Source organism: Lithobates pipiens, unplaced genomic scaffold (assembly GCF_037356315.1).
Source record: "Lithobates pipiens isolate NorthernLeopardFrog02 unplaced genomic scaffold, aLitPip1_a1.2 Scaffold_3, whole genome shotgun sequence".
Taxonomy (NCBI): Eukaryota; Metazoa; Chordata; class Amphibia; order Anura; family Ranidae; genus Lithobates; species Lithobates pipiens.
The window spans coordinates 282,619,622-282,646,611 of NW_027507790.1; the positions used below are offsets into that span (position 1 = coordinate 282,619,622).

General features: G+C 53.8%; 1 protein-coding gene across 3 annotated transcripts; it reads left to right on the forward strand.

Annotated features, from left to right (window-relative positions):
• Window positions 1-904: 904 nt before the first annotated feature.
• LOC143941189 (uncharacterized) lies at window positions 905-21,546 on the forward strand. 3 transcript variants are annotated; one of them, XM_077463218.1, is made up of 11 exons: window positions 906-1,013; window positions 5,417-5,483; window positions 5,634-5,723; window positions 9,437-10,753; window positions 12,450-12,536; window positions 13,986-14,359; window positions 14,643-14,753; window positions 15,171-15,285; window positions 15,375-15,552; window positions 20,309-20,517; window positions 20,840-21,546. In XM_077463218.1, exons 3-11 carry the CDS (start codon window positions 5,699-5,701, stop codon window positions 21,064-21,066), a joined length of 2,643 nt encoding a protein of 880 aa, XP_077319344.1. In that variant the 5' UTR covers window positions 906-1,013; window positions 5,417-5,483; window positions 5,634-5,698; the 3' UTR covers window positions 21,067-21,546. The 3 variants fall into 3 exon arrangements, with proteins under 3 accessions (XP_077319346.1, XP_077319344.1, XP_077319345.1); XM_077463220.1 differs by lacking the exon at window positions 20,309-20,517 and having other exon boundaries at window positions 905-1,013; XM_077463219.1 differs by lacking the exon at window positions 5,417-5,483 and having other exon boundaries at window positions 956-1,013.
• Window positions 21,547-26,990: the final 5,444 nt, after the last annotated feature.

The following is a 26,990-nucleotide window of genomic DNA, read 5'->3' on the forward strand; positions in this document are numbered from 1 at the left end:
TTTTTTTTTTTGTTTTAATTTTCAAAATGTTTGGTCCTTATTTATTTTTTTCATTTGTGTGATGACGCTCTCTCTGTGTGAACAAAATGATAGAAATGTCCTCTGTGTGTAGTGTCACATGACGGCGCAATTGTCATTCAAAGTGTGACAGCGCTGAAAGCTGAGAATTGGCCTGGGCAGGAAGGGGGAGGGGAGTGTCCGGTATTAAAGGGGTTAATACTTCTTCACAGAAGAGATCCAGGTATGGATATTTTATAAATGGTTACATGGCGGCTCTACTTGTTCTGTGATTTGGCCCCTGAAATACCCGCCTGGCTCTCCCCTCCCCGGGGGCGGGTCCGGTGATCTATAAACGGGTATATATAAAACAGGCACTTTATATACACAGAGAGGGTGACGGGCATTGTGGGGTCACCCCGACATCGGATCACATATCACACGGTGCAGGAATCGCATTGTATGGGTGTGATCACCGAATGTCATCCCATTCCAGTGCCCACCGGATCCGCTCCCTTTTTTGGTGTGACTGCGAATTCTGCCTTACAATTTGTATGCTGTGTGATCTGCACAGCAGGGCGAACCACAGGCCGTGTCCAACATCCCGCCCACGTGACTCCAGCCTGACACGTGATCCGAGTCACTCACACCCGTGGAGTCACGTGTCTCGCTGTGTCTTCATGATGCGGCCTGTGAGGACTTCATAGAACTCAGCTGTGATCATCGGCAGCAGCTCTGCGCTCGGCTTCTCTTGTCTGAAATCGGCACATGCGCAGTAGTGGCAGAGGAGAGCACATTTCATGGCATACCGATATTACTGCCTCTCCTAATTCCCTCCCACTTCCCCGCCCTTCGCTATACAAGACCCCGCCCATACTGTACAAAACACCGCCTCTTCTCACACGGAAGTAGTAGTTAAGACGTCCTATCATGTTAGGCGCTGACTCCGCCCCTTCCGGTCTCGGTTGCCGTGTGATGATAGGGAGTTATGTGAGGGAGGATGACGGGAGGAGCGGGTGAGTCACGTGATCACCGGAGACCCGAGTGGATTTCTACCCACCGGAGGGCGCTACTCTCTCCTCCCCCCACCCCTCACATTACATCCCCCCACTACATCCTCTTCTGTCACCTCCTCCCCCACTGCACCCCCCCCTCACCCACTACATCCCCCCTCCTCACCATATCCCCCCCACTACATCCTCTTCTCTCACCCCCTCACCTCACCCACTCCCCCCCACTACACCCCCCCTCATCCGCTACAACCTCCTCCTCCCCCCACCATATCACTCCCCACTACACCCCCCTCCCCCACTACATCCTCCTCCCCCATCACCTCCTCCACTACATCCCCCGCTTCCCTCCCTCACTTCCCTCCCCCACTGCACCCCACCTCTCACACTACATCCCCCCTCCTCACCATATCCCCCCCACTACATCCTCTTCTCACCCCCTCACCTCACCCACTACACCCCCCCCTCATCCGCCACAACCTCCTCCTCCCCCCACCATATCACTCCCCACTACACCCCCCTCACCCACTACATCCTCCTCCCCGAATCCCCCATCACCTCCTCCACTACATCCCCCGCTTCCCTCCCTCGCCGTCGCCCCGCTTCCCTCCCTCGCTGTCCTTTGCCGCTCCCCGCTTCCCTCCCTCGCTGTCCTTCGCCGCTCCCCGCTTCCCTCCCTCGCTGTCCTTCGCCGCTCCCCGCTTCCCTCCCTCGCTGTCCTTCGCCGCTCCCCGCTTCCCTCCCTCGCTGTCCCCCTCGCCGCTCCCGCTTCCCTCCCTCGCTGTCCTTCGCCGCTCCCCGCTTCCCTCCCTCGCCTCCCCCGCTTCCCTCCCTCGCCTCCCCCCGCTTCCCTCCCTCGCTGTCCCCCGCTTCCCTCCCTCGCTGTCCTTCGCCTCCCCCCGCTTCCCTCCCTCGCCTCCCCCCGCTTCCCTCCCTCGCCTCCCCCCGCTTCCCTCCCTCGCCTCCCCCCGCTTCCCTCCCTCGCTGTCCCCCGCTTCCCTCCCTCGCTGTCCTTCGCCGCTCCCACTTCCCTCCCTCGCTGTCCTTCGCCGTTCCCTGCTTCCCTCCCTCGCCTCCCCCCGCTTCCCTCCCTCGCCCCCCGCTTCCCTCCCTCGCTGTCCTTCGCCCCCCCGCTTCCCTCCCTCGCTGTCCTTCGCCCCCCCGCTTCCCTCCCTCGCTGTCCCCCCGCTTCCCTCCCTCGCTGTCCCCCGCTTCCCTCCCTCGCTGTCCCCCGCTTCCCTCCTCGCTGTCCTTCGCCGCTCCCCGCTTCCCTCCCTCGCTGTCCTTTGCCGCTCCCCGCTTCCCTCCCTCGCTGTCCTTCGCGGCTCCCCGCTTCCCTCCCTCGCTGTCCTTCGCCGCTCCCCGCTTCCCTCCCTCGCTGTCCTTCGCCGCTCCCCGCTTCCCTCCCTCGCTGTCCTTCGCCGCTCCCCGCTTCCCTCCCTCGCTGTCCTTCGCCGCCCCCCGCTTCCCTCCCTCGCTGTCCTTCGCCGCTCCCCGCTTCCCTCCCTCGCTGTCCTTCGCCGCTCCCCGCTTCCCTCCCTCGCTGTCCTTCGCCGCTCCCCGCTTCCCTCCCTCGCTGTCCTTCGCCGCTCCCCGCTTCCCTCCCTCGCCTCCCCCGCTTCCCTCCCTCGCCCCCGCTTCCCTCCCTCGCTGTCCTTCGCCCCCGCTTCCCTCCCTCGCTGTCCTTCGCCCCCCCGCTTCCCTCCCTCGCTGTCCCCCGCTTCCCTCCCTCGCTGTCCCCCGCTTCCCTCCCTCGCTGTCCCCCGCTTCCCTCCCTCGCTGTCCCCCGCCCCGCTCCCCGCTTCCCTCCCTCGCTGTCCTTCGCCGCTCCCCGCTTCCCTCCCTCGCTGTCCTTCGCCGCTCCCCGCTTCCCTCCCTCGCTGTCCTTCGCCGCTCCCCGCTTCCCTCCCTCGCTGTCCTTCGCCGCTCCCCGCTTCCCTCCCTCGCTGTCCTTCGCCGCTCCCCGCTTCCCTCCCTCGCTGTCCTTCGCCGCTCCCCGCTTCCCTCCCTCGCTGTCCTTCGCCGCCCCCCGCTTCCCTCCCTCGCTGTCCTTCGCCGCCCCCCGCTTCCCTCCCTCGCTGTCCTTCGCCGCCCCCCGCTTCCCTCCCTCGCTGTCCTTCGCCGCTCCCCCGCTTCCCTCCCTCGCTGTCCTTCGCCGCTCCCCGCTTCCCTCCCTCGCTGTCCTTCGCCGCTCCCCGCTTCCCTCCCTCGCTGTCCTTCGCCGCCCCCCGCTTCCCTCCCTCGCTGTCCCCCTCGCTGTCCCCCGCTTCCCTCCCTCGCTGTCCTTCGCCGCTCCCGCTTCCTCCCTCGCCTCCCCCCGCTTCCCTCCCCCCTCGCTGTCCCCCTCGCTGTCCCCCGCTTCCCTCCCTCGCTGTCCTTCGCCGCTCCCCCGCTTCCCTCCCTCGCTGTCCTTCGCCGCTCTCCGCTTCCCTCCCTCGCTGTCCTTCGCGGCTCCCCGCTTCCCTCCCTCGCTGTCCTTCGCGGCTCCCCGCTTCCCTCCCTCGCTGTCCTTCGCGGCTCCCCGCTTCCCTCCCTCGCTGTCCTTCGCGGCTCCCGCTTCCCTCCCTCGCTGTCCTTCGCCGCTCCCGCTTCCCTCCCTCGCTGTCCTTCGCCGCTCCCCGCTTCCCTCCCTCGCTGTCCTTCGCCGCTCCCCGCTTCCCTCCCTCGCTGTCCTTCGCCGCTCCCCGCTTCCCTCCCTCGCTGTCCTTCGCCGCTCCCCGCTTCCCTCCCTCGCTGTCCTTCGCCGCCCCCCGCTTCCCTCCCTCGCTGTCCCCCTCGCTGTCCCCCGCTTCCCTCCCTCGCTGTCCTTCGCCGCTCCCGCTTCCCTCCCTCGCCTCCCCCCGCTTCCCTCCCTCGCTGTCCTTCGCCGCTCCCCGCTTCCCTCCCTCGCTGTCCTTCGCCGCTCCCCGCTTCCCTCCCTCGCTGTCCTTCGCGGCTCCCCGCTTCCCTCCCTCGCTGTCCTTCGCCGCTCCCCGCTTCCCTCCCTCGCTGTCCTTCGCCGCTCCCCGCTTCCCTCCCTCGCTGTCCTTCGCCGCCCCCCGCTTCCCTCCCTCGCTGTCCTTCGCCGCCCCCGCTTCCCTCCCTCGCTGTCCTTCGCCGCTCCCCGCTTCCCTCCCTCGCTGTCCTTCGCCGCTCCCCGCTTCCCTCCCTCGCTGTCCTTCGCCGCTCCCCGCTTCCCTCCCTCGCTGTCCTTCGCCGCCCCCCGCTTCCCTCCCTCGCTGTCCCCCTCGCTGTCCCCCGCTTCCCTCCCTCGCTGTCCTTCGCCGCTCCCGCTTCCCTCCCTCGCCTCCCCCCGCTTCCCTCCCTCGCTGTCCCCCTCGCTGTCCCCCGCTTCCCTCCCTCGCTGTCCTTCGCCGCTCCCCGCTTCCCTCCCTCGCTGTCCTTCGCCGCTCCCCGCTTCCCTCCCTCGCTGTCCTTCGCCGCTCCCCGCTTCCCTCCCTCGCTGTCCTTCGCCGCTCCCCGCTTCCCTCCCTCGCTGTCCTTCGCCGCTCCCCGCTTCCCTCCCTCGCTGTCCTTCGCCGCTCCCCGCTTCCCTCCCTCGCTGTCCTTCGCCGCTCCCCGCTTCCCTCCCTCGCTGTCCTTCGCCGCTCCCCGCTTCCCTCCCTCGCTGTCCTTCGCCGCCCCCCGCTTCCCTCCCTCGCTGTCCCCCTCGCTGTCCCTCGCTGTCCCCCTCGCTGTCCCCCGCTTCCCTCCCTCGCTGTCCTTCGCCGCTCCCGCTTCCCTCCCTCGCCTCCCCCCGCTTCCCTCCCTCGCTGTCCTTCGCCCCCCCGCTTCCCTCCCTCGCTGTCCTTCGCCCCCCCGCTTCCCTCTCTCGCTGTCCCCCGCTTCCCTCCCTCGCTGTCCTCCGCCGCTCCCCGCTTCCCTCCCTCGCTGTCCTCCGCCGCTCCCCGCTTCCCTCCCTCGCTGTCCTCCGCCGCTCCCCGCTTCCCTCCCTCGCTGTCCTCCGCCGCTCCCCGCTTCCCTCCCTCGCTGTCCTCCGCCGCTCCCCGCTTCCCTCCCTCGCTGTCCTCCGCCGCCCCCCGCTTCCCTCCCTCGCTGTCCTTCGCCGCCCCCCGCTTCCCTCCCTCGCTGTCCTTCGCCGCCCCCCGCTTCCCTCCCTCGCTGTCCTTCGCCGCCCCCCGCTTCCCTCCCTCGCTGTCCTTCGCCGCCCCCCGCTTCCCTCCCTCGCCGCCCCCCGCTTCCCTCCCTCGCCGCCCCCCGCTTCCCTCCCTCGCTGTCCTTCGCCGCTCCCCGCTTCCCTCCCTCGCTGTCCTTCGCCGCCCCCCCCCGCTTTCCTCCTCCACTGTCCACCCCCTCTTTCTCCTCCCCGCTTTCCTCCCTCACTGTGCCTCTCTGCGCCTCGTCATCCGCCCTCCCCTCCCCCCTTAGTGTCCCTACTACTACTAATGTGGTGACATTTCTCTCTGCAGAGCTCCGGTCTCTAGAATGTAGTGCGGTTCCAGCCTCTGCCCCAGACTCTGCACTCTTCCCTATGAGGTCAGTTCACCAATTGCCCCCTGACAGATCTACCCCTACAATGGCGGGCGGGGGGGGGGGGCGGCAGTGGGAGTGTCTGGGGTGTATTATAGAATTGATCGCCGTAGATGGTGAATGATTCTAACCAACCAATGTCTTGTGTCCTTACAGATGAAGAATAAGATGGCTCGTGCTGCACCACAGGCCCCACCCCTCTTCTCTCTCCTCCAATAGACATGTCACACCCCAGTGACATCAAATGTAAGGGCACAGCCTTCAATGGTATTGCATGGCTCCTCCCACTTCATTCTGGTTTGCCTTTTCTCCTGTCACCTGACTGCATTTGCTGGGCTGACTCCTCCCACCATCACATGACTCCTCCCATTGTGTGACTCCTCCCATCACCTCATGACTCCTCCCACCATCCCGTGACTCCTCCTCCCACTGCCTCACAATTTCTGCTTTCATGCGCTTACGGCTGCTGTGCTGACTCCTCCCACCACCGTGTGACTCCTCCCACCACCGTGTGACTGCTCTATCAGGCATTACTAGATGGCAGACTGTGGGGGGAGTCTCGGCTGTCCCACCATTTAGAAGCCTTTTCTTCCACCAATCGTCACTCAGTATTCCTCACAGAGCTGACAGCGGGATGGAGGACCGTTGTGGATGGATGTTGGGAGCTTCCCAAGGTTACCAAGCAAGTGAATGGTTGCTAGGACCGCCCTTCATCCTAGCAGCCAATCACCATCTTGCAGCTCCCACCCTCTATCCAGACCCCCCCACCCCCGCCTTCCTGCCCAGCACAATTTTCAGCTTTTATCGCGGTCTCACTTTGAGTGACAATTACACGGTCATACAACACTCTACACATTTTATTCACACAAATAGAACTTTCTCTTGGTGAGAATTAATCAACACGGGGGGGGGGGGTTATTTTTTCTAAAATAATAAAAAAAAAAAAACTATAAAAGACCGCCCCTTTTTTAATTTATTTTTAATTTTTTCCTTGTTTACATGGGGTCAGCTGTGATTGGACACAGCCAATCACATGGGGTAAGAGCCTAAACTGGGCTTCGTCATATGACATCGCTCCGCTGTCATTTGTCTATATGGCAGGTGGGAGGCGGTTAGTAGTGTGGAGGGGGGTGGAGGAGGAGGACGCTGATATAAGGAGGAGTTCAGATCTGTGCATTTGGTGATATCTGGTAGCTCCGCCCATTCATTGTAATGGTCACCATTACCTGCGAGAAACACAGAGAAAGGCGTCCCTGATTTTTACTTTTTTTTTTTTTTTTATCGCACTGCGCCAAGCCATATGGAGCTGCAGCGATAAGCGGCTCTGTTCACTCACAATGTGCCCCGGGTGCCGACACGACCCCCAGAGTTTTACTGACCTGTCCACAGTCAAATTTGAATTCAATACCCTTGTTCAATGTTATTGGGCCCATCCCACTATCTTGTGACTCCTCCTCCTGTCATGTGACTGTCTTCTGTGCTGACCTGTGCCCTTCACGAGGTAATCGGGGGGCTTCAGTCACCAAAACTGCAGTGTTTATCCTCCATGACACGTCACAGGAAGCCTCTCCATGGTTATCAGAGGACAGAATTAAAATTAGACTTGGTAAACATAACATTAATAAATCACCGGGACCAGATGGTTTGCACCCGAGGGTACTTAGGGAACTCAGTCAAGTAATTGCCAGACCATTGTTCCTAATTTTTACTGACAGTCTACTGACTGGAATGGTACCACCTGATTGGAGAAAAGCCAATGTAGCACCAATATTTACAAAGGGCCCAAATCCATCCCTGGGAATTACAGACCAGTCAGCCTAACATCAATAGTATGTAAACTCTTGGAGGGGATGATAAGGGACTATATACAAGATTTTAGTAATGAGAACGGTATCATTAGCAGTAATCAGCATGGATTCATGAAGAATTGTTCTTACCAAACCAATCTACTAACCTTTTATGAGGAGGTGAGCTGCCATCTGGATAAAAGAAGGCCCGTAGACGTGGTGTATCTAGATAAAGGAAGGCCCGTAGACGTGGTGTATCTAGATAAAGGAAGGCCCGTAGATGTGGTGTATCTAGATAAATGAAGACCCGTAGACGTGGTGTATCTAGATAAAGGAAGACCCGTAGACGTGGTGTATCTAGATAAAGGAAGGCCCGTAGACGTGGTGTATCTAGATAAAGGAAGGCCCGTAGACGTGGTGTATCTAGATAAAGGAAGACCCGTAGACATGGTGTATCTAGATAAAGGAAGGCCCGTAGACGTGGTGTATCTAGATAAAGGAAGGCCCATAGACGTGGTGTATCTGGATAAAGGAAGGCCCGTAGACGTGGTGTATCTAGATAAAGGAAGGCCCGTAGACGTGGTGTATCTAGATAAAGGAAGACCCGTAGACGTGGTGTATCTGGATAAAGGAAGGTCCGTAGACGTGGTGTATATAGATAAAGGAAGGTCCGTAGACGTGGTGTATCTGGATAAAGGAAGGTCCGTAGATGTGGTGTATATAGATAAAGGAAGGCCCGTAGATGTGGTGTATCTGGATAAAGGAAGGATGTACTGGAAATGGAGCGACTACAAAGAAGGGCAACAAAGCTAATAAAGGGTCTGGAGGATATTAGTTATGAGGAAAGGTTGTGAGCTCTGAACTTATTCTCTCTGGAGAAGAGACGCCTGAGAGGGGATATGATTTCATTATATAAATACCGGACTGGTGACCCCACTGTGACAGACCTACCCGGGGCACAGGCTTTTTGAGAGGACTGAGTGCGAGCCTCTTGCCGACTGATTATGGGCCCTGGATTTTAAGGGGCACAGGGTGGATGAGAACCCCACTGTAATCTGTGCTAGTCAGATTCAATGCTGTATATATGTATATATAATGTGTGTTGTCTCATGCTGTTGGGACACAAACTGTTAGATGCTAATGCCATGAACTCCAGCCACCCGTCTGTTGTGTAAATGAGTCTAGTCTGAGTATTGAGTATTCCACACATTGTCGTTTGTGCTAATTATTAACCCTGTGTTTATGTTTATGGTAATGTTAATTGAATTGTTAATGAGCTAGGAGCCGAAAAGTCTTATCTCTCAGTCAACTATCCTGAGTGTTGATTTAGATAATTAGCTCATGCTAATTAGGTTAGGTTTTAGTCTTCTACTGTATTATAAATACTTGGCATTTTGGTTCTAATAAATGAGTCCATGTTAGCACTAAGCAAGACTTGTCTTGTTTTGTGCTTGTGAGCGGTTGGAATATCTGATATCTATATTCAGACTTAGGAAGTGGTATACTGACGGAAGCAATCAATCGGACTGTGGGATCAGTTCCGTCACACCCACAATATATAAATACCGGACTGGTGACCCCACAATAGGGAGAAAACTTTTTCACAGAAGGGAGTATAACAAGACTCGTGGCCACTCATTAAGATTAGAAGAAAAGAGGTTTAACCTTAAACTTTGTAGAGGGTTCTTTACTGTAAGAGCAGCAAGGATGTGGAATTCCCTTCCACAGGCGGTGGTCTCAGCGGGAGCATCGATAGTTTCAAGAAACTATTAGATAATCACCGAAGGACCGCAACATATGGAGATATACAATGCAATGCTGACATATAATCACACAACATACATGATATACAATGTAATACTGACATAAAATCATACAACATACATGATGTACAATGTAACACTGACATATAATCACACAACATACGGAGATATACTATGTAACACTGACATATAATCACACACATTAGATGGACTTCTGTCTTTTTTTTCAACCTCACCATCTATGTAACTGTCATGTGACTCCTCCTACTGTGCTAACTAGGTGTGTCACTATCATGTGACTCCTCCCACTATATCTCTCACTCCCCTTATGGTGCTGACACGCCCATATCATGTGATCCCCCCCTCTGTCATGTGATTTCTCTCTAATCATTGTCTCTTCTCCTCTCAGGGCCCGGGTCTCCTCCGTGTTCTCCAGTTTTGCTGCAGAGGGTGGAATCTCAGTATGATGTCATCGATGCAGTCCTGCCCCAGCCATCAGGGGGCGCCCAGGCTCTCCTCGATGGGATGTACACGGAGTTATCACGCAGACATGGTGGCACTCAGCAGCTGGTTCTCCTCACCCGCCAGCGCCATCTTCTGAACTTGACCCGTCAGTTTGTTGTCCATCAGATGAGCCTCATGAATTACATAAATGGCATGTGTGAGCTGATAGAGCAGAGTCCCCCGATACCCTCCCGCCTGTCCACCATGTGTCTGAGGCTTCGGGAAGTCACCTCTCAATGTGCGTTACTGCACAGAAGACTTCGGGGTGACCCTTGCCTGTACCCCATCCCATCTCCCTCCATGCAGGATGCCATCAGGAATGTCCCGGGTGTCCTGCTCCTCATGGAGGTGAAAGCCACCCTCCTTACAGAGCAGTTTATACTCCGTGTACTGTGCAGGGTGGCCCAAGTCCCAGCCGAGGTGACCCCAGACCTGTGTCGGTCTCTGACATTGTACAACCAGGTGGTAGACAACTTATCCAAGAGAGGAAGACCTTTGGCAGAAGTGCAGCCATTTTGTCTGAGCCGGACATTGGAGATATTGGCAGAAGAGAGAAGCGGGGTCCTGGCGGGAGAGATGTGCCGGATGTGGTCTCATTATGGTCTGGAAGACATGTTGAGGAGAGAGATGGAGACCTACATGAAGCAAGCTACTGATGCTCGGCCATCCAGTAGTCTGCAGAAGAGTCAGGTGGTCCCAGGTCAGAGGTCACATAGCAATCTGGGGGTTCTTGTCCAAGAGGACAGGAGTCATGTGACCCTGGTTCTACAGAAAAGTCAGGTGGTCCCAGGTCAGAGGTCACTTAGCAATCTAGGGGTTCTTGTCCAGGAGGACAGGAGAGAGATGAAGTCCCACGTGAACCAAGCTACAGATCCTGCGCTTAGGACATCCAATAGTCTGCAGAAGAAGAGTCAGGTGGTCCCAGGTCAGAGGTCATCCAGTGATCTGGGGGTCCTCATCCAAGGGGACAGGAGTCAGGTGACCCCAGTTCTACAGATCCTGGTGGGCTTGGATCAGAAGATGTGGAATCAAGTGCCAAGTAGCTCAGAATCGGCTATATACAGTCAGTACTCTGCCCGTCTGTGGCCAGCCCTCCATTCCCATGTTTTCCATGCCCTGTGTCTGGGGATGAAGGGACCAAGTGCAATGCCAGCTCTGCCCTCACTTCCGGAGGGTGTGTGCGCATCTGCAGTCCATGTACTGCGGGAAACCTTCAATTCAGGTATGGAATGTACAGAACACGCCTCATAGCATAGCAAGTCTGTCTGCTCATTACTAATGGTGGAGGTGGGCGGGTCTGTCTTGTCATTACTAATGGTGGAGGTGGGCGGGTCTGTCTTGTCATTACTAATGGTGGAGGTGGGCGGGTCTGTCTTGTCATTACTAATGGTGGAGGTGGGCGGGTCTGTCTGCTCATTACTAATGGTGGAGGTGGGCGGGTCTGTCTTGTCATTACTAATGGTGGAGGTGGGCGGGTCTGTCTTGTCATTACTAATGGTGGAGGTGGGCGGGTCTGTCTTGTCATTACTAATGGTGGAGGTGGGCGGGTCTGTCTTGTCATTACTAATGGTGGAGGTGGGCGGGTCTGTCTTGTCATTACTAATGGTGGAGGTGGGCGGGTCTGTCTGCTCATTACTAATGGTGGAGGTGGGCGGGTCTGTCTGCTCATTACTAATGGTGGAGGTGGGCGGGTCTGTCTGCTCATTACTAATGGTGGAGGTGGGCGGGTCTGTCTTGTCATTACTAATGGTGGAGGTGGGCGGGGTTGTCTTGTCATTACTAATGGTGGAGGTGGGCGGGTCTGTCTTGTCATTACTAATGGTGGAGGTGGGCGGGTCTGTCTTGTCATTACTAATGGTGGAGGTGGGCGGGGTTGTCTTGTCATTACTAATGGTGGAGGTGGGCGGGTCTGTCTTGTCATTACTAATGGTGGAGGTGGGCGGGTCTGTCTTGTCATTACTAATGGTGGAGGTGGGCGGGTCTGTCTTGTCATTACTAATGGTGGAGGTGGGCGGGTCTGTCTTGTCATTACTAATGGTGGAGGTGGGCGGGGTTGTCTTGTCATTACTAATGGTGGAGGTGGGCGGGTCTGTCTTGTCATTACTAATGGTGGAGGTGGGCGGGTCTGTTTTGTCATTACTAATGGTGGAGGTGGGCGGGGTTGTCTTGTCATTACTAATGGTGGAGGTGGGCGGGTCTGTCTCGTCATTACTAATGGTGGAGGTGGGCGGGTCTGTCTCGTCATTACTAATGGTGGAGGTGGGCGGGTCTGTCTCGTCATTACTAATGGTGGAGGTGGGCGGGTCTGTCTTGTCATTACTAATGGTGGAGGTGGGCGGGTCTGTCTTGTCATTACTAATGGTGGAGGTGGGCGGGTCTGTCTTGTCATTACTAATGGTGGAGGTGGGCGGGTCTGTCTTGTCATTACTAATGGTGGAGGTGGGCGGGTCTGTCTGCTCATAGATGGAGAGGAGTTGGGAATATTGTCGGCTTCTCTATGGATGGAGAGGAGTTGGGGATATTGTTGGATCCTTTATGGATGGAGAGGAGTTGGGAATATTGTTGGATTTTCTATGGATGGAGAGGAGTTGGGAATATTGTCGGCTTCTCTATGGATGGAGAGGAGTTGGGGATATTGTTGGATTCTCTATAGATGGAGAGGAGTTGGGAATATTGTTGGATTCTCTATGGATGGAGAGGAGTTGGGAATATTGTTGGATTTTCTATGGATGGAGAGGAGTTGGGAATATTGTCGGCTTCTCTATGGATGGAGAGGAGTTGGGGATATTGTCGGCTTCTCTATGGATGGAGAGGAGTTGGGGATATTGTTGGATTCTCTATGGATGGAGAGGAGTTGGGAATATGGGGGGGGGATTTGTGTATTTTCTTGTGGTCTCATTTCTAATGTCCTCTCTCAGAAGATCTCCCGGAGTCGTGTGTCTCTTTGGGTCGCAGCCTCTCTCAAAACCTTCTCGGTGTCCGAAGCCTCATCGCCTGGGACAGCAGTAAGTAAAGACCGTACGGCCCCTCCGCCCCCGAGTGTGTGGTACGGCCCCTTCGCCCCCCGAGTGTGTGGTACGGCCCCTCCGCCCCCCGAGTGTGTGGTAAGGCCCCTCCGCCCCCCGAGTGTGTGGTACGGCCCCTCCGCCCCCCGAGTGTGTGGTACGGCCCCTCCGCCCCCGAGTGTGTGGTACGGCCCCTCCGCCCCCCGAGTGTGTGGTAAGGCCCCTCCGCCCCCCGAGTGTGTGGTAAGGCCCCTCCGCCCCCCGAGTGTGTGGTAAGGCCCCTCCGCCCCCCGAGTGTGTGGTAAGGCCCCTCCGCCCCCCGAGTGTGTGGTAAGGCCCCTCCGCCCCCCGAGTGTGTGGTACGGCCCCTCCGCCCCCCGAGTGTGTGGTAAGGCCCCTCCGCCCCCCGAGTGTGTGGTAAGGCCCCTCCGCCCCCCGAGTGTGTGGTAGGCCCCTCCGCCCCCCGAGTGTGTGGTAAGGCCCCTCCGCCCCCCGAGTGTGTGGTAAGGCCCCTCCGCCCCCCGAGTGTGTGGTAAGGCCCCTCCGCCCCCCGAGTGTGTGGTAAGGCCCCTCCGCCCCCCGAGTGTGTGGTAAGGCCCCTCCGCCCCCCGAGTGTGTGGTAAGGCCCCTCCGCCCCCCGAGTGTGTGGTAAGGCCCCTCCGCCCCCCGAGTGTGTGGTAAGGCCCCTCCGCCCCCCGAGTGTGTGGTAAGGCCCCTCCGCCCCCCGAGTGTGTGGTAAGGCCCCTCCGCCCCCCGAGTGTGTGGTAAGGCCCCTCCGCCCCCCGAGTGTGTGGTAAGGCCCCTCCGCCCCCCGAGTGTGTGGTAAGGCCCCTCCGCCCCCCGAGTGTGTGGTAAGGCCCCTCCGCCCCCCGAGTGTGTGGTAAGGCCCCTCCGCCCCCCGAGTGTGTGGTAAGGCCCCTCCGCCCCCCGAGTGTGTGGTACGGCCCCTCCGCCCCCCGAGTGTGTGGTACGGCCCCTCCGCCCCCCGAGTGTGTGGTACGGCCCCTCCGCCCCCCGAGTGTGTGGTACGGCCCCTCCGCCCCCCGAGTGTGTGGTACGGCCCCTCCGCCCCCCGAGTGTGTGGTACGGCCCCTCCGCCCCCCGAGTGTGTGGTACGGCCCCTCCGCCCCCCGAGTGTGTGGTACGGCCCCTCCGCCCCCCGAGTGTGTGGTACGGCCCCTCCGCCCCCCGAGTGTGTGGTACGGCCCCTCTGCCCCCCGAGTGTCATACGATCCCTAGAGATCAGAATATGAATGTCCTTGTCAGAGGATCCCTCTATCTCAGTGAGAGCGCCCCCTGTGGGCCAGTCATGGGCTCTCATAGTCTCTCAATTATTTTTATTTTTTCTCATATGATGGTAGAGAACAGACGGGGAGACTGACGTTGCAGGCAATTGGAGATCAGTAGACCCCCCTATAGTGACACATCTCCTTTTCTTCCTCTGTACAGCATTGTGCCAGGCGTTAAGCTCCGCCCTAACAGATAAGTGTGCAGCCTCCATGTTGGGTAGAGGAGATCCGGTCTCTGGGAATCACAGCAGAACCTCCGGGATTCTGGTGACTTTGTGCCAACACCTATCGGCTTTACTGGTTACAGCGAGCTCCAACCACCCATCACCTTGTCGGGAACCCTGGAATCTGGGTGACCCCCTCATCTCTCCTCCATCATCAGAGCTGTGTGCCATCATCTGCCAGCAGGGGGTGCTGACCCGCTGCACCCTCACCCTCCACCTGTGCAACGTCTGGTTACGAAGCCGCGCCCAGATCTTCGTGTCTTCCGGGTCACTCAGTCAGCTGGTGCTGATCACACACGGTGATCTACCGGTGAGACGCTTCCCGTCCAATGATAATAATATTCTATCGCCTCATCTATAAAATCTATGAATGAAAGTCATATCAATATTAAAAATAACATTTTCTGTATTATATTTATACTATCTTTTAATATATATATATATATATATATATATATATATATATATAAAATAAATAATTTTTTTTTTTTTTGTATATTTTTCCATGTTTTATGTTTGGGGTTGTGTGGTGTTTGTTTTTTTTTTTTGGTTATATTTTATGTTGGGTCTGGGAATGGTGTCGGTCTCCGCAGGTGATAAAGGCGGAGTGTCGCTCTCTGGTGGCGGTAGCAGAGAATGCAGATTGGTTTACTTCTACCCAAAGCTCATGTTTGAAGATAAAGGGGAGCCGGGATGTCCTGGAGGTGAGTGTGCGGAGTGCCTCCTCTTTGATTACCTCTCTATTATATCCCCCCCCCACTAACTGGGTATGTGTGGAGTACCCCTTCCCTGTATACCCCTATATTATAACGCCCCCACCCTCTGCCAGGGTATGTACAGAGTACCCCCTTCCCTGTATACCCCTCTATTATATCCCCCCCCCCCCACTAGCTGGGTATGTGTGGAGTGCCCCTTCCCTGTATACCCCTCTATTATAACCCCCCCCCCCCCACCCTCTGGCTGGTTATGTACGGAGTTCCCCCTCCCCCCCACCTGCTGGGTTATGTGTGGAGTGCTCCTTCCCTGTATACCCCTCCTATTTGGGCATCTGAACTCCCCAACCAAACCCCCCCCCGAGGGATCCCCGCCTCCAGAGTTAACCTGTTGTCTCCTCCCTGCAGGGCCTGGTGGTCTCTCTGCCGCAGGTTCTGGGCTCGGTGTGTTCCCAGAGGGCCCAGGACCTCTTCCAGCACATGATGCCAGCGGGGCGGCACTGGAGAGGGAAGCTGGTGACAGGTAAGGGGCGGAGCCTTGGTGTGGGAACTTTCTCCTCCCTCCTCCCCTCTCTCCTGTCATATGATACACTTAAATCTGTCTCCGCCCAGGCCCCGATCCAGCAGCCAGTGAGTACGCCCAGGCGGCGGTCAGCGCGGTGGTGGTGCCGGTCCTGGATGGGGTGATTTTGCTGTGTTTGGAGGAACGGGTGTCGGCAGTGTGTGTGGCGGTCCGTGTGTTTATGGAAGCCTGGATGGAACATATCCTGCGGGAGAAGATAAAATTCAGGTGAGATATGGAGTGGTGGGCGGGGGGGGAGGGGCACAGGCAGGAAATGAGACAACCTGCACCAGGGACAGGCAGAAAAATCTTTTAAATGAGCAAATTGAGGGGCACATGGAGTCTTTACCCTTTGGTTTATATTGCCACCTACAGGAATAATGGACACTGTCTGACAGAAAAGAACCCTTCCCACTCCTAGCATGCCTCATTATTTTGCTAGTGTCCTATGAGGATAGACATAATTTCTGCCTCTGTTGGGTTAAGATGTCTTTTCTTCATATGTTCCTCATTCGCCTGGAAGAGACGCTTTGGGCTCCACATGGGGCACTTTACAGATTTTCTGGAAACAAGTTACCCGAGGAGCTCTTTCCAGGTACAGAACGGATGGTGTTGCCTCTCCTCTTCCCCCGGGTCTCTGAAGACTTACTCATTGAGTAGGCTAGTAAGGATGAGCATCAGGAGTTTCCTCATCTTAGGTCATTAGGTGTCTTTATTCTCCATTCCCATCTGTGACGGGTTAAAGCTGTGGGACTGGCACGCTAGTGCCATCTGCTGGGTGGAGTGTTGCCCGCACTCTTTCCAGATGTACCATTTAGAGGAAGCCTCTCCCTGCTGCTCCATTCCTGCTACCTACATCCAGTGACTTTGGTCATCTCTGACCATCCATCCCTCACCTGTTACCGGCCATTTTAGGCTTCATGAGAACTGGAGGCTCCTAACCCGAGACGATATATTGCCTTACGTTACAACATGCCTGATTCTGGATGTGGGGGAGGGGAGAGGACAGCCCTAGGTGCCTCCAGGTTACAATTTACTATGGGCTCCAGGGCACTGATGGTCCCGACATCTACTGCTGGAATCATGGCATCTGTGCCATCTTTGTACCCGGAGGGTTTGGCCACCTCTTTTCCTTTCCAAGGAAGTTTTTTACGTCTTCAGTCATGCCATGACGTTTTGGACTAAATCTCGAAATCTGTTATTTACGGACTCTGAGGCCACAAACACGTTCCAGCACCTTTCCGGCATATGGAGAATAAGGTCTGCTTGTGGCCTTAGCAGCCTTTGGGCTGTCAGCTGCTGGAACTATCCGATTTTGGAGTCCCTCCAGCATCCTTCTGGATGGACCTGCCTCAAAGGGGTTGCAGGCCTCTACTTTTACTCCCAAATGCAGACTGATTTTTACCTCTTAAGGCCCATACACACCATCGGACTTTTCCACAACAAACATGCAAATTAGCTGTTTTAAGGCAACATCCGAACAAACTTTTTCAGTTTTCATCGGACTTTTGTTGGCTATGCGTCTGGACAAACTTTCCGGCAACAAAAGTCCGATCGTGCGTGCAGAAAACCATAGGACTTTGTACAAACACGCATGCTCAGAACCAATGCAAAAGATCAGACAACAATACAGAAGTTGACCAAAGGTGACAGTAAAGAGCAGAAAAACCACATGATTTGGTGAAAATTGGCTGAAAAAGTCCTGTGGTGTGTATGCAATACAAGTTCACAGCCGACGCCCTTTGTACAAAAATCCACGGGAAAGTTTGTACAAAGTCCGATCGTGTGTATGAGGCTTTATTGACACAGGAGACATCACTTTCAATCTAGATAGATCAACCTGCTGCTTCTACCAGTGCTGTCCCCCAATCTGGGGTCCCCTTTGAGCTCCTAAGACCGCCCGGTCCTTCTCAATGCACCCAGGAACCTCGGAAAGTCTCCCTCTAAGGAGATTGATGACATATTTGCTTCCCTGAAGATCTTAATAGCCTTGTACCAGATTGAAGTAGACTTTGTTAAAAAGTGGTATGCCCCCTCTGTGGATTTGGCCATGTCCCACCTTGACAAAGTGACCACCATGGGGGAAGGGGCTGTTCTCTTTAAGAACCCAACCAACAGGAGATTGGAGGACCTCTTTCGCTAGTAGGTCTTGCTCTTCACTATCGTCGTCCCAATGGAAGCTGCACCTGAATAGGTGGTTGGAGGACCTCTGTAGAACTGTCATCCTGTCTTAGATGTGATTTTGCTTTGCCAAACTCTGGCTTATTGGTCAAAGGCTAAGGAATCCTATCACTATTGAGGTGTCACCCTAGCACGTATGGCGCTAAGCTGCAGTTGTGACAGAAAACTGGACATTTCCTTTCTCATTTCCCACGAGTCTGCGGAGAGTCCATACGCAGTGTAGTATTGGACTTCAGAAGCTGTGTCCTAAAGGGGCTCACTCAACATGCCCCCTCCAGGGACAACATCTCTTCAGCTCTACTCTAAATGCCCTTTTGTTTTAAGGGCACCACAGGTGGCAAGAGCACCCATCTATCTCCGCTAGTTGGGCCCAGTCTGGGAAGGCTTGATCGACCGTGTAGGGTAAAGAACACTTTTTGTTCTTTCACTTCGCAGCCTCCAAGTCCTAACCGAGGACAAGCTCCCAGTCCTCCCGCAAGGCATGGGGTTATCTTGGACAAGTTTCTCCTTGACTACCCAGACATTACAGCAGTTTGGCTGGATCTTTAACCTTCAGCACAACCAACTCCTCAGTTTAAATATCTAGTCCTAGACACGGCTCAAGCCAGAGTATTTCTTCCTAAGAAAAAACGTCAAACTCTTTGATCCCAGACTCGTGTTCTTCAGTCCAGGAGTGGTTGGACTCTCTCCTTCTCCGTAAAAGTCTGGGGTCATTTCCCAGTGTCGCTCCAAACCCCCCAGAACACAGCATGCTGTCTTTGTGGGGAAAGTCAGTCCAGTCCTTGGGCAAACTGATTCACCTGGCACCAAGGACCAGTTAGTCCCTGGATTGGTGATTCTGGAGTCGGGGAAGTCCTTTCTTCTCTTTTTTTTTTTTTTTGAAAGGTCCTCCCAGCGGATGTCAGGCTGGGGAGGAGTCCTGGGCATCTGTTGGTGGAGGAATCTCATCTTCCAAACGACATCCTGGAACTTTGGGCCACTTTGATTATCCCTGCTGCACTTGACAGTCTGGCTTGGTGGGTCATTCAACAAGACCGTTCCACAGTTGTAGTGTACAGCAGTCATTACGGAAGGACCAGCAGTCTCACTGCATCAAGAAAAGTAGAGTATATATTGTCTTGAGCAGATCCCATGTTCCAACCTTGTCCGCTGTTTACGTCTTGCATGTGGACAGTTGGCTGACATATTTTCTCAGGTGGTAGTGTGTGGACTCTGGGAGTCGCCTCTATACCCGGAGGCGTTCAGAACCTGTATCACAGGTCGGAGATGCTGGACTTGGACCTCCTGGCCTCCAGACTCTACAAAAAACTGGGCAGGTTTGTTTCCAGGTACAGGTATCTTCCAACGTAAGCACTGGATGCTATGGTGGCTCCATGTGATCTTTAAATATTGATCTGTCTTTTCTACCCTAAAACTGCTTCCTTGTTTGATTTTCCAGGATTAGGGTGGAGTTTTGATCCTCATAGCTTTGGATTGGCCTCAGCAGATGTGATATTCCAACCTGATGAGATTCCTGCGGATGCTCTGTGGGCTCTTCCGAATTGGATCTTCTGTCTCAAGACCGATTTTTATTTTATTTATTTATTTTTATTTTTTTCTTCCAGATTTCTGGCCACTGACTTTAATGGCATGGTTGTAGAAGCTCAGGGCCACGGGGTCACCTCTGAACTGCTTTCTCTGTAGAAGGTAGGAAGCCTACTTCTATCATCATTCATGGACGTCTTACTGCACCTGGTGTGAGCAATGGGGCTTTTAGTCTAGGTTTTCCTTTGGATGAAGACTATCCTTGCAGCTGTGTTTGGCCCTTAGTACCATCCAAAGGTCAGGTAGCTGCTCTTACTTTCTTGTTTTCAAAGACTGTTGATCTTTCAGTCTTTGTGTGAATCAGAAATTGATGTTAGAATGCATTGGAGAAATTCTTCTTGCTACATTCGCCGCACAGGGTGGTGTGTCTTGTAGCAATCTCCTCTGTGAGGCAAGTGTCTAAACTGGCGACCATTCCTTCAAAGTACATCTTCTGATCTTGCATTAGGAGAAGGTGGTGGCCCTGGACTTCCTTCTCCCCAACATTGTTCTTCTGTCCCTCTGTCCCACTCCGTCCACTAAAAAGAAAACCTTTCCTCCATTTTCTGGGTGTGGTTTGGGCTGTGGGAATCTCTCTGGAGTGCTTCTTCTTTCAGAACTTGGATGGTCCCCCATAAAATTGCTCCGGGTTTTGGATACACCATCTTTAAGTGATTCAAGCATCCGAGCTTGTGGTCTCAAGAAATCAGGTTCCTCCTTGGCTGTCAAGGTTCGCTCTACTAGATCTGTGAGCACTTCTTGGCCCTTCCGGCATCAAGCTTCTGTTCCCCAGATATACGAGGCTGCCTCCTGGTCTTCTGTTACTTTCTCCGGTTTTTATCAGGTGGAAGTTCAGGATTTGTCTGATGCCAGATCTGAGAGTAAGGTCCACCAGTGGGCCTCTGAGTGGAAGACCTTCCTCAGTTCTGTTTTATAGTCCCTTTCATTATGTGTTTGCTGTGTCGCCCATCCCTTAGTGGAACTGCTTTTTAGATGTCCTGACCGTTATTGACCATTTCTTGAAGTTCATTGTTTTTGCTCTTGGTACTGCGGTGCTGTAAAACTGAAGCATGCTCGGGAGTAGGAGGGATCATGTAAACTGGCCTACAGATTATTTGTTTTCACCCAGTCCTCCTGTAGGTGGCAGTATAACCTGAAGGTTAAAGACTGAAGTGGTCTTGGTACGTCTCTCACGCTGTCCTCTTATCTCTGTATCTGATGTGATCTTGGTGTTTCTCAGTTTGCAGGGGTCTCTCCAGCTCAGACGTGACTTTGAGAGTGTGCGGGATATATTGCGTTCTCAGGAGTCCAGGTTGTCTCCAGAAGTGGTCCAGGCGGCTTTGGCTCTCCCGGTTTTTGCTCAGGCTGACAATGCTATCGTGTGTCTTTTGCAGCAGCCGTCTCGCAAGGCGTACCTTCAGTCTGGAAGCTGTGTGCTCTTCCCATGCTGTGAGTACTGTTCACGTATTCCTGTCCTGCTCCTCGTATATGTCTGCCCTCTAATCTCCCCTCCCCCTCTCGATGTTCTCATGCTATGAGTGTTCATGTATTCTTCTTCTCCTGGTGTCTCCACCATCTAATCTTCCCTCCCCCACTGTCCTGCTGTGTCCACCCTCTAATCTTACTTCCCCCTCCCCCACTCTTCTGGTGTCTCAGCCTCCACCCTTTAATCTTCCCTCCCCTCCCCCTCTGTCTTCCCATACTGTGAGCACTGTTCATGTATTCTTCTTCTGGTGTCTCCATCCTCTAATTTTTCCCCACCCCTGCTCAGGTCCTCCTCTGTGCCGGGTGGCCGTGGACAGCATGTCGGACAGTCTGCAGAGTTTGGACAGCCTGGAGAGGAGAGTGTGGGACGGGGACACCTCCAGACACGTGCCACGACACAGCCACGATTCTTACCTGCCGCACAATCAGGGCCAGTGGCTTTCACTTCGTGTCCACAAGGCCTGGAATGGACTGAGCGCACCCTGGGAAGGCCGAGAAGTGTCCGAAGGATGAGGGGCCCCTCGAGTGGTTCTTACAAGATCTGGAATAGACTGAGCCCATCTTAGGAGAGCCGAGTAGTGTCATGAGGGGCCCCTCGGGTGAGGTCCACTTTTGGTGCAGCAACCTTAGGGCAAGATGGAGGATGAGACTTCCAGGCAATATTCTCAGAGTTACACTGGGCCCAGACATAGCTGTAAGTGCCAAGTAAGAGGTATCCACCCCTTTCCTGTGCCCAAGGACTAGTATACCACCTCCCAGCTGACCTCCTATGCCAGGCATAAGGACTAACCCAGATATCGCTCACCACACTCCTCCCCCATGTGCAGGCTCCACCCAGCCCACTCCCCTAGGCACCGCCTCCTCTCGGGTGCTGGTCATACTTGGGTTAGTTTACAGCGGCTGGGCCTGATATTCTGAGCAGAATATATATGTAATATATTTGATATTTATTTCATACAGAGATTTATTTTAATAAAGATTTGTAATATTGAATTTGCCGCCTCCTTTTTTTTCTCCATGATGGTGATTTTATTCCTCCTCAGGGAGGTGTTGTGCTTGGGGTTTGTAAGGGAACCTTCACACACAATGAGATTCTCTTCTCTAGCAATATGGCAGGTAGAAGGGTGGTGCCAGCAGTAAATGGGCGGTGCCATACACACCGGACCTCCGAGGATCCATTACACCAGAGAATCCAGAATCCTCATCAGAGAGATCCGTACACACCGGACCTCAGAGGATCCATTACACCAGAGAGTCCAGAATCCTAATCAGAGAGATCCGTACACACCGGACCTCAGAGGATCCATTACACCAGAGAATCATCATCAGAGAGATCCATACACACCGGACCTCAGAGGATCCATTACACCAGAGAATCCTCATCAGAGAGATCCGTACACACTGGACCTCCGAGGATCCATTACACCAGAGAGTCCAGAGTCCTCATCAGAGATCCGTACACACAAAACTTCAGAGGATCCATTACACCAGATAATCCTCATCAGAGAGATCCGGACCTCAGAGGATCCATTACACCAGAGAATCATCATCCGAGAGATCCGTACACACCGGACCTCAGAGGATCCATTACACCAGAGAGTCCAGAATCCTCATCAGAGAGATCCGTACACACCAGACCTCAGAGGATCCATTACACCAGAGAGTCCAGAATCCTCATCAGAGAGATCCGTACACACCGGACCTCAGAGGATCCATTACACCAGAGAGTCCAGAATCCTCATCAGAGAGATCCGTACACACCGGACCTCAGAGGATCCATTACACCAGAGAATCCTCATCAGAGAGATCCGGACCTCAGGGGATCCATTACACCAGAGAATTATCATCAGAGAGATCCATACACACCGGACCTCAGAGGATCCATTACACCAGAGAGTCCAGAATCCTCATCAGAGAGATCCGTACACACCGGACCTCAGAGGATCTATTACACCAGAGAGTCCAGAATCATCATCAGAGAGATTCGTACACACCGAACCTCAGAGGATCCATCGCACCAGAGAGTCCAGAATCCTCATCAGAGAGATCCGTACACACCGGACCTCAGAGGATCCATTACACCAGAGAATCCTCATCAGAGAGATCCGTACACACCGGACCTCAGAGGATCCATTACACCAGAGAGTCCAGAATCCTCATCAGAAAGATCCGTACACACCGGACCTCAGAGGATCCATTACACCAGAGAGTCCAGAATCCTCATCAGAGAGATCCGTACACACCGGACCTCGGAGGATCTATTACACCAGAGAGTCCAGAATCATCATCAGAGAGATCCGTACACACCGGACCTCAGAGGATCCATTACACCAGAGAATCCTCATCAGAGAGATCCGTACACACTGGACCTCAGGGGATCCATTACACCAGAGAATCATCATCAGAGAGATCCGTACACACCAAACCTCAGAGGATCCATTACACTAGAGAATAATCATCGGAGAGATTCGTACACACCAGACCTCAGAGGATCCATTACACTAGAGTCCAGAATCCTCATCAGAGAGATCCATACACACTGGACCTCCGAGGATCCATTGCATTAGAGAGTCCAGAATCCTCATCAGAGAGATCCGTACACACTGGACCTCCGAGGATCCATTACACCAGAGAATCATCATCAGAGAGATCCGTACACACTGGACCTCCGAGGATCCATTACACCAGAGAGTCCAGAATCATCATCAGAGAGATCCATACACACCGGACCTCAGAGGATCCATTACACCAGAGAGTCCAGAATATTCATCAGAGAGATCCATACACACTGGACCTCAGAGGATCCATTACACCAGATAATCCTCATCAGAGAGAGCCGGACCTCAGAGGATCTATTACACCAGATAATCCTCATCAGAGAGATCTGTACACACCGGACCTCAGAGGATCCATTACACCAGAGAGACCAGAATTATCTTCAGAGCGATCCGTACACACCGGACCTCAGAGGATCCATTACACCAGAGAGACCAGAATTATCTTCAGAGCGATCCGTACACACCGGACCTCAGAGGATCCATTACACCAGATAATCATCAGAGAGATCCGGAATCCTCAGAGGATCCATTACACCAGAGAATCCTCATCAGAGAGATCCGTACACACTGGACCTCAGAGGATCCATTACACCAGAGAATCATCATCAGAGAGATCCGTACACACCGGACCTCCGAGGATCCATTACACTAGAGAATAATCATCGGAGAGATTCGTACACACTGGACCTCAGAGGATCCATTACATCAGAGAATCATCATCAGAGAGATCCGTACACACCGGACCTCAGAGGATCCATTACACCAGAGAATCCTCATCAGAGAGATCCGTACACACTGGACCTCAGAGGATCCATTACACCAGAGAATCCTCATCAGAGAGATCCGTACACACCGGACCTCAGAGGATCCATTACACCAGAGAATCCTCATCAGAGAGATCCGTACACATTGGACCTCAGAGGATCCATTACACCAGAGAATCATCATCAGAGAGATCCGTACACACCAAACCTCAGAGGATCCATTACACTAGAGAATAATCATCGGAGAGATCCGTACACACTGGACCTCAGAGGATCCATTACACCAGAGAATCCTCATCAGAGAGATCCGTACACACTGGACCTCAGAGGATCCATTACACCAGAGAGTCCAGAATCATCATCAGTAGGGATGGGCCGAGCGCTCACTGGTTTGGTTTGCACCAGATCACCTCAAACAGGCAAAAAGTTCTAGTGAACCCTTTTAAAGTCTATGGGCCACAAACATGACAAATCAAAAGTGTTAATTTTAAAGGCTAATATGCAAGTTCTTGTCATAAAAAGTGTTTGGGGACCCGGGTCCTGCCCCAGGGGACATGTATCAATGCAAAAATATATATATATCATACCTGGGGGGTGTCTATAGTATGCCTGTAAAGTAGCGCATCTTTCCCATGTTTATAACAGTACCACAGCAACATGACATTTCTACAGGAAAAACTAATTTGAACTTGTTCGTGGCTGCAATGTATTGTCAGATCCCGGCAATATGGGTGGGGAAAAAACGGCGTAGGGTTCCCCCCAGTCCATACCAGACCCTTCGAGTCTAGTAAGGATTTTAAGGGGAACGCCACACCAAAATGTAAAAAATAAAAAAGTAAACATTGGCATGGGTTCACACCCCAAAATCCATACCAGGCCCTTATCCGAGCAAGCAACCTGGCAGGTCAGGATGGGGGTGGTGAGCTAATCCCCCCCCCCAAACCATACCAGGCCATGTTCCCCAACATGGGGAGGGTAGGTGTTGATGGGGACAAGAGCCTCTTGCCGACAACCCTGGTCGGTGGTTGTCGTGGCCTGCGGGTGGAGGGCTTATCGGAATCTGGAAGCCCCCTTTAACAAGGGAACCCCCAGATCCTGGGCCCCCGCCGTGTGGATGAGTATCGGGTACATTGTACCCCTACTCATTCAACAAAAAAAAGTGTCAAAAAGTAAAATAACACAAGAGACAGCTTTTGACAGTTTCCTTTATTAACCACTTGCTTACTGGGCACTTAAACCCCCCTCAGTCCCAGACCAATTTTCAGCTTTCAGCACTGATGCGCTTTGAATGACAATTGCGTGATCATACAACACTGTACCCAAATGAAATTTTTATCATTTTTTTCCCACAAATAGAGCTTTCTTTTGGTGGTATTTAGTTACAGCTCGGAGTTTTATTTTTTGCTAAACAAACAAAAAAAGATGCAAAAAAATAATAAAATAAATCATGTTTTAATAGTTTGTTATAAAATTTTGCAAACGGGTCATTTTTCTCCTTCATTGAAGTGCGCTGATTAGGCGGCACTGATAGGCTGCATTGGTGGGCACTGATGGGCTGCATTGGTGGGCACTGATGGGCTGCATTGGTGGGCACTGATGGGCTGCACTGGTGGGCACTGATAGGCATAGTTAAGGCGGCACTAATAGGCACAGATAAGGCGGCACCGATGGGCACAGATAAGGCGGCACTGATGGGCAAAGATGGGCACAGATAAGATGGCACGGATGGGTGGCACGGATGGGCACTGATAGGTACCACTGATAGATGGGACTGATGGGCACTGATAGGTGGCTCTGATAGGTGGCACTGCTGGGCACTGATGGGCGGCACTGCTGGGCACTGATGGGCGGCACTGGGGTGCAGCACCTTTGAGGCAGATTGTGGGCACTGTGGGTGGCACTGCTGGGTGACACTGTGGGCACTGCTGGGTGGCACTATGGGCACTGCTGGGTGGCACTGACAGGGGGCACTTACTTTTTATTAGGGTGGCACTGCAGGGGGCAGGTAGGCACTGGCAGGGGGCAGGTGGGCGCTTGCATTGCTGGCCGTGATCGGGACTGATGTCCCGATCACGGCCGCCGGTGATCGGCTTTTTTTTTTTGCGCGAGGAGGAATACTAGCCGATTACCGGCTCCGTTACATCACCTGATCAGCTGTCATTGGCTGACAGCTGATCACGTGATAAGGGGTCGGGATCGACCCCTTGCACGGATCGGTGATCAGGTGAGTCTCATGGACTCGCCGATCACAGAGCGCGCCGCGCGCGCCCCTCAGGGGGCGCGCAGGCCGCTCGTACACGGGACTACGTCAATAGACGTAGTCCCGGAAAAGGAGATCCGCGCTGTAGCCGTCATTTGGCTATAGCGCGGATCTCAAGTGGTTAAAAAAGAAAAGTGTCCCCTGATGTCCATCCACCTTCAATCAACGCCGCCCGACGGACCCCTCCCAGTGACTGCTGTCTTTTGTCTTTGACAGCTCTTATATAGGCAAGGGCGGGCCGCCAGATGACCCCACCCCCTCTGACGTCACGTGATGTTAGAAGTGGGCAAATACAGAAATATGGTGGACTGACTGAAAGACTATAGAAAGATGGTGGATTGATTGAATGACTACAGAAAGATGGTGGACTGACAATGACTACAGAAAGATGGTGGACTTACTGAAAGATGGGGGACTTAATTAAAGGACTACAGCAAAATGGTGGTCTGGCTAAAAGATTTCAGGAAGACAGAGGACTTAATAAATGACTACAGAAAGCTGGTGGAATGACTGAAAGACTACAGAAAGATGGTGGAATGACTGAAAGACTACAGAAAGATGGTGGACTGACTGAAAGACTACAGAAAGATGGTGGAATGACTGAAAGACTACAGAAAGATGGTGGACTGAATTTGACTGAAGAAGGATGGCAGATTTATTGAATGACTACAGAAAGACTGTGTAACGACATTCGGCGATCCATCGCAGTTTGCTAAGGAAGTGATGTTCCATTGCCGCCATCTTGCTACACCCCACGCGCCTCCATAGTAAGGATACACTGGGAAGGGTAAAGCGGACATCTTGTTACACCCACCAGAGTTTTGCATTGTGCACGCATTTATAACCGTAAAGTGA

Excerpts from the sequence above, each read along its gene's own strand:
- LOC143941189 (XM_077463218.1), top strand. The coding sequence starts at position 5,699 with ATGTCACACCCCAGTGACATCAAAT. Across the intron at positions 15,286-15,374 it reads GAGAGGGAAGCTGGTGACAG|GCCCCGATCCAGCAGCCAGT; the intron begins GTAAGGGGCGGA and ends GTCTCCGCCCAG. Across the intron at positions 20,518-20,839 it reads CTGTGTGCTCTTCCCATGCT|GTCCTCCTCTGTGCCGGGTG; the intron begins GTGAGTACTGTT and ends ACCCCTGCTCAG.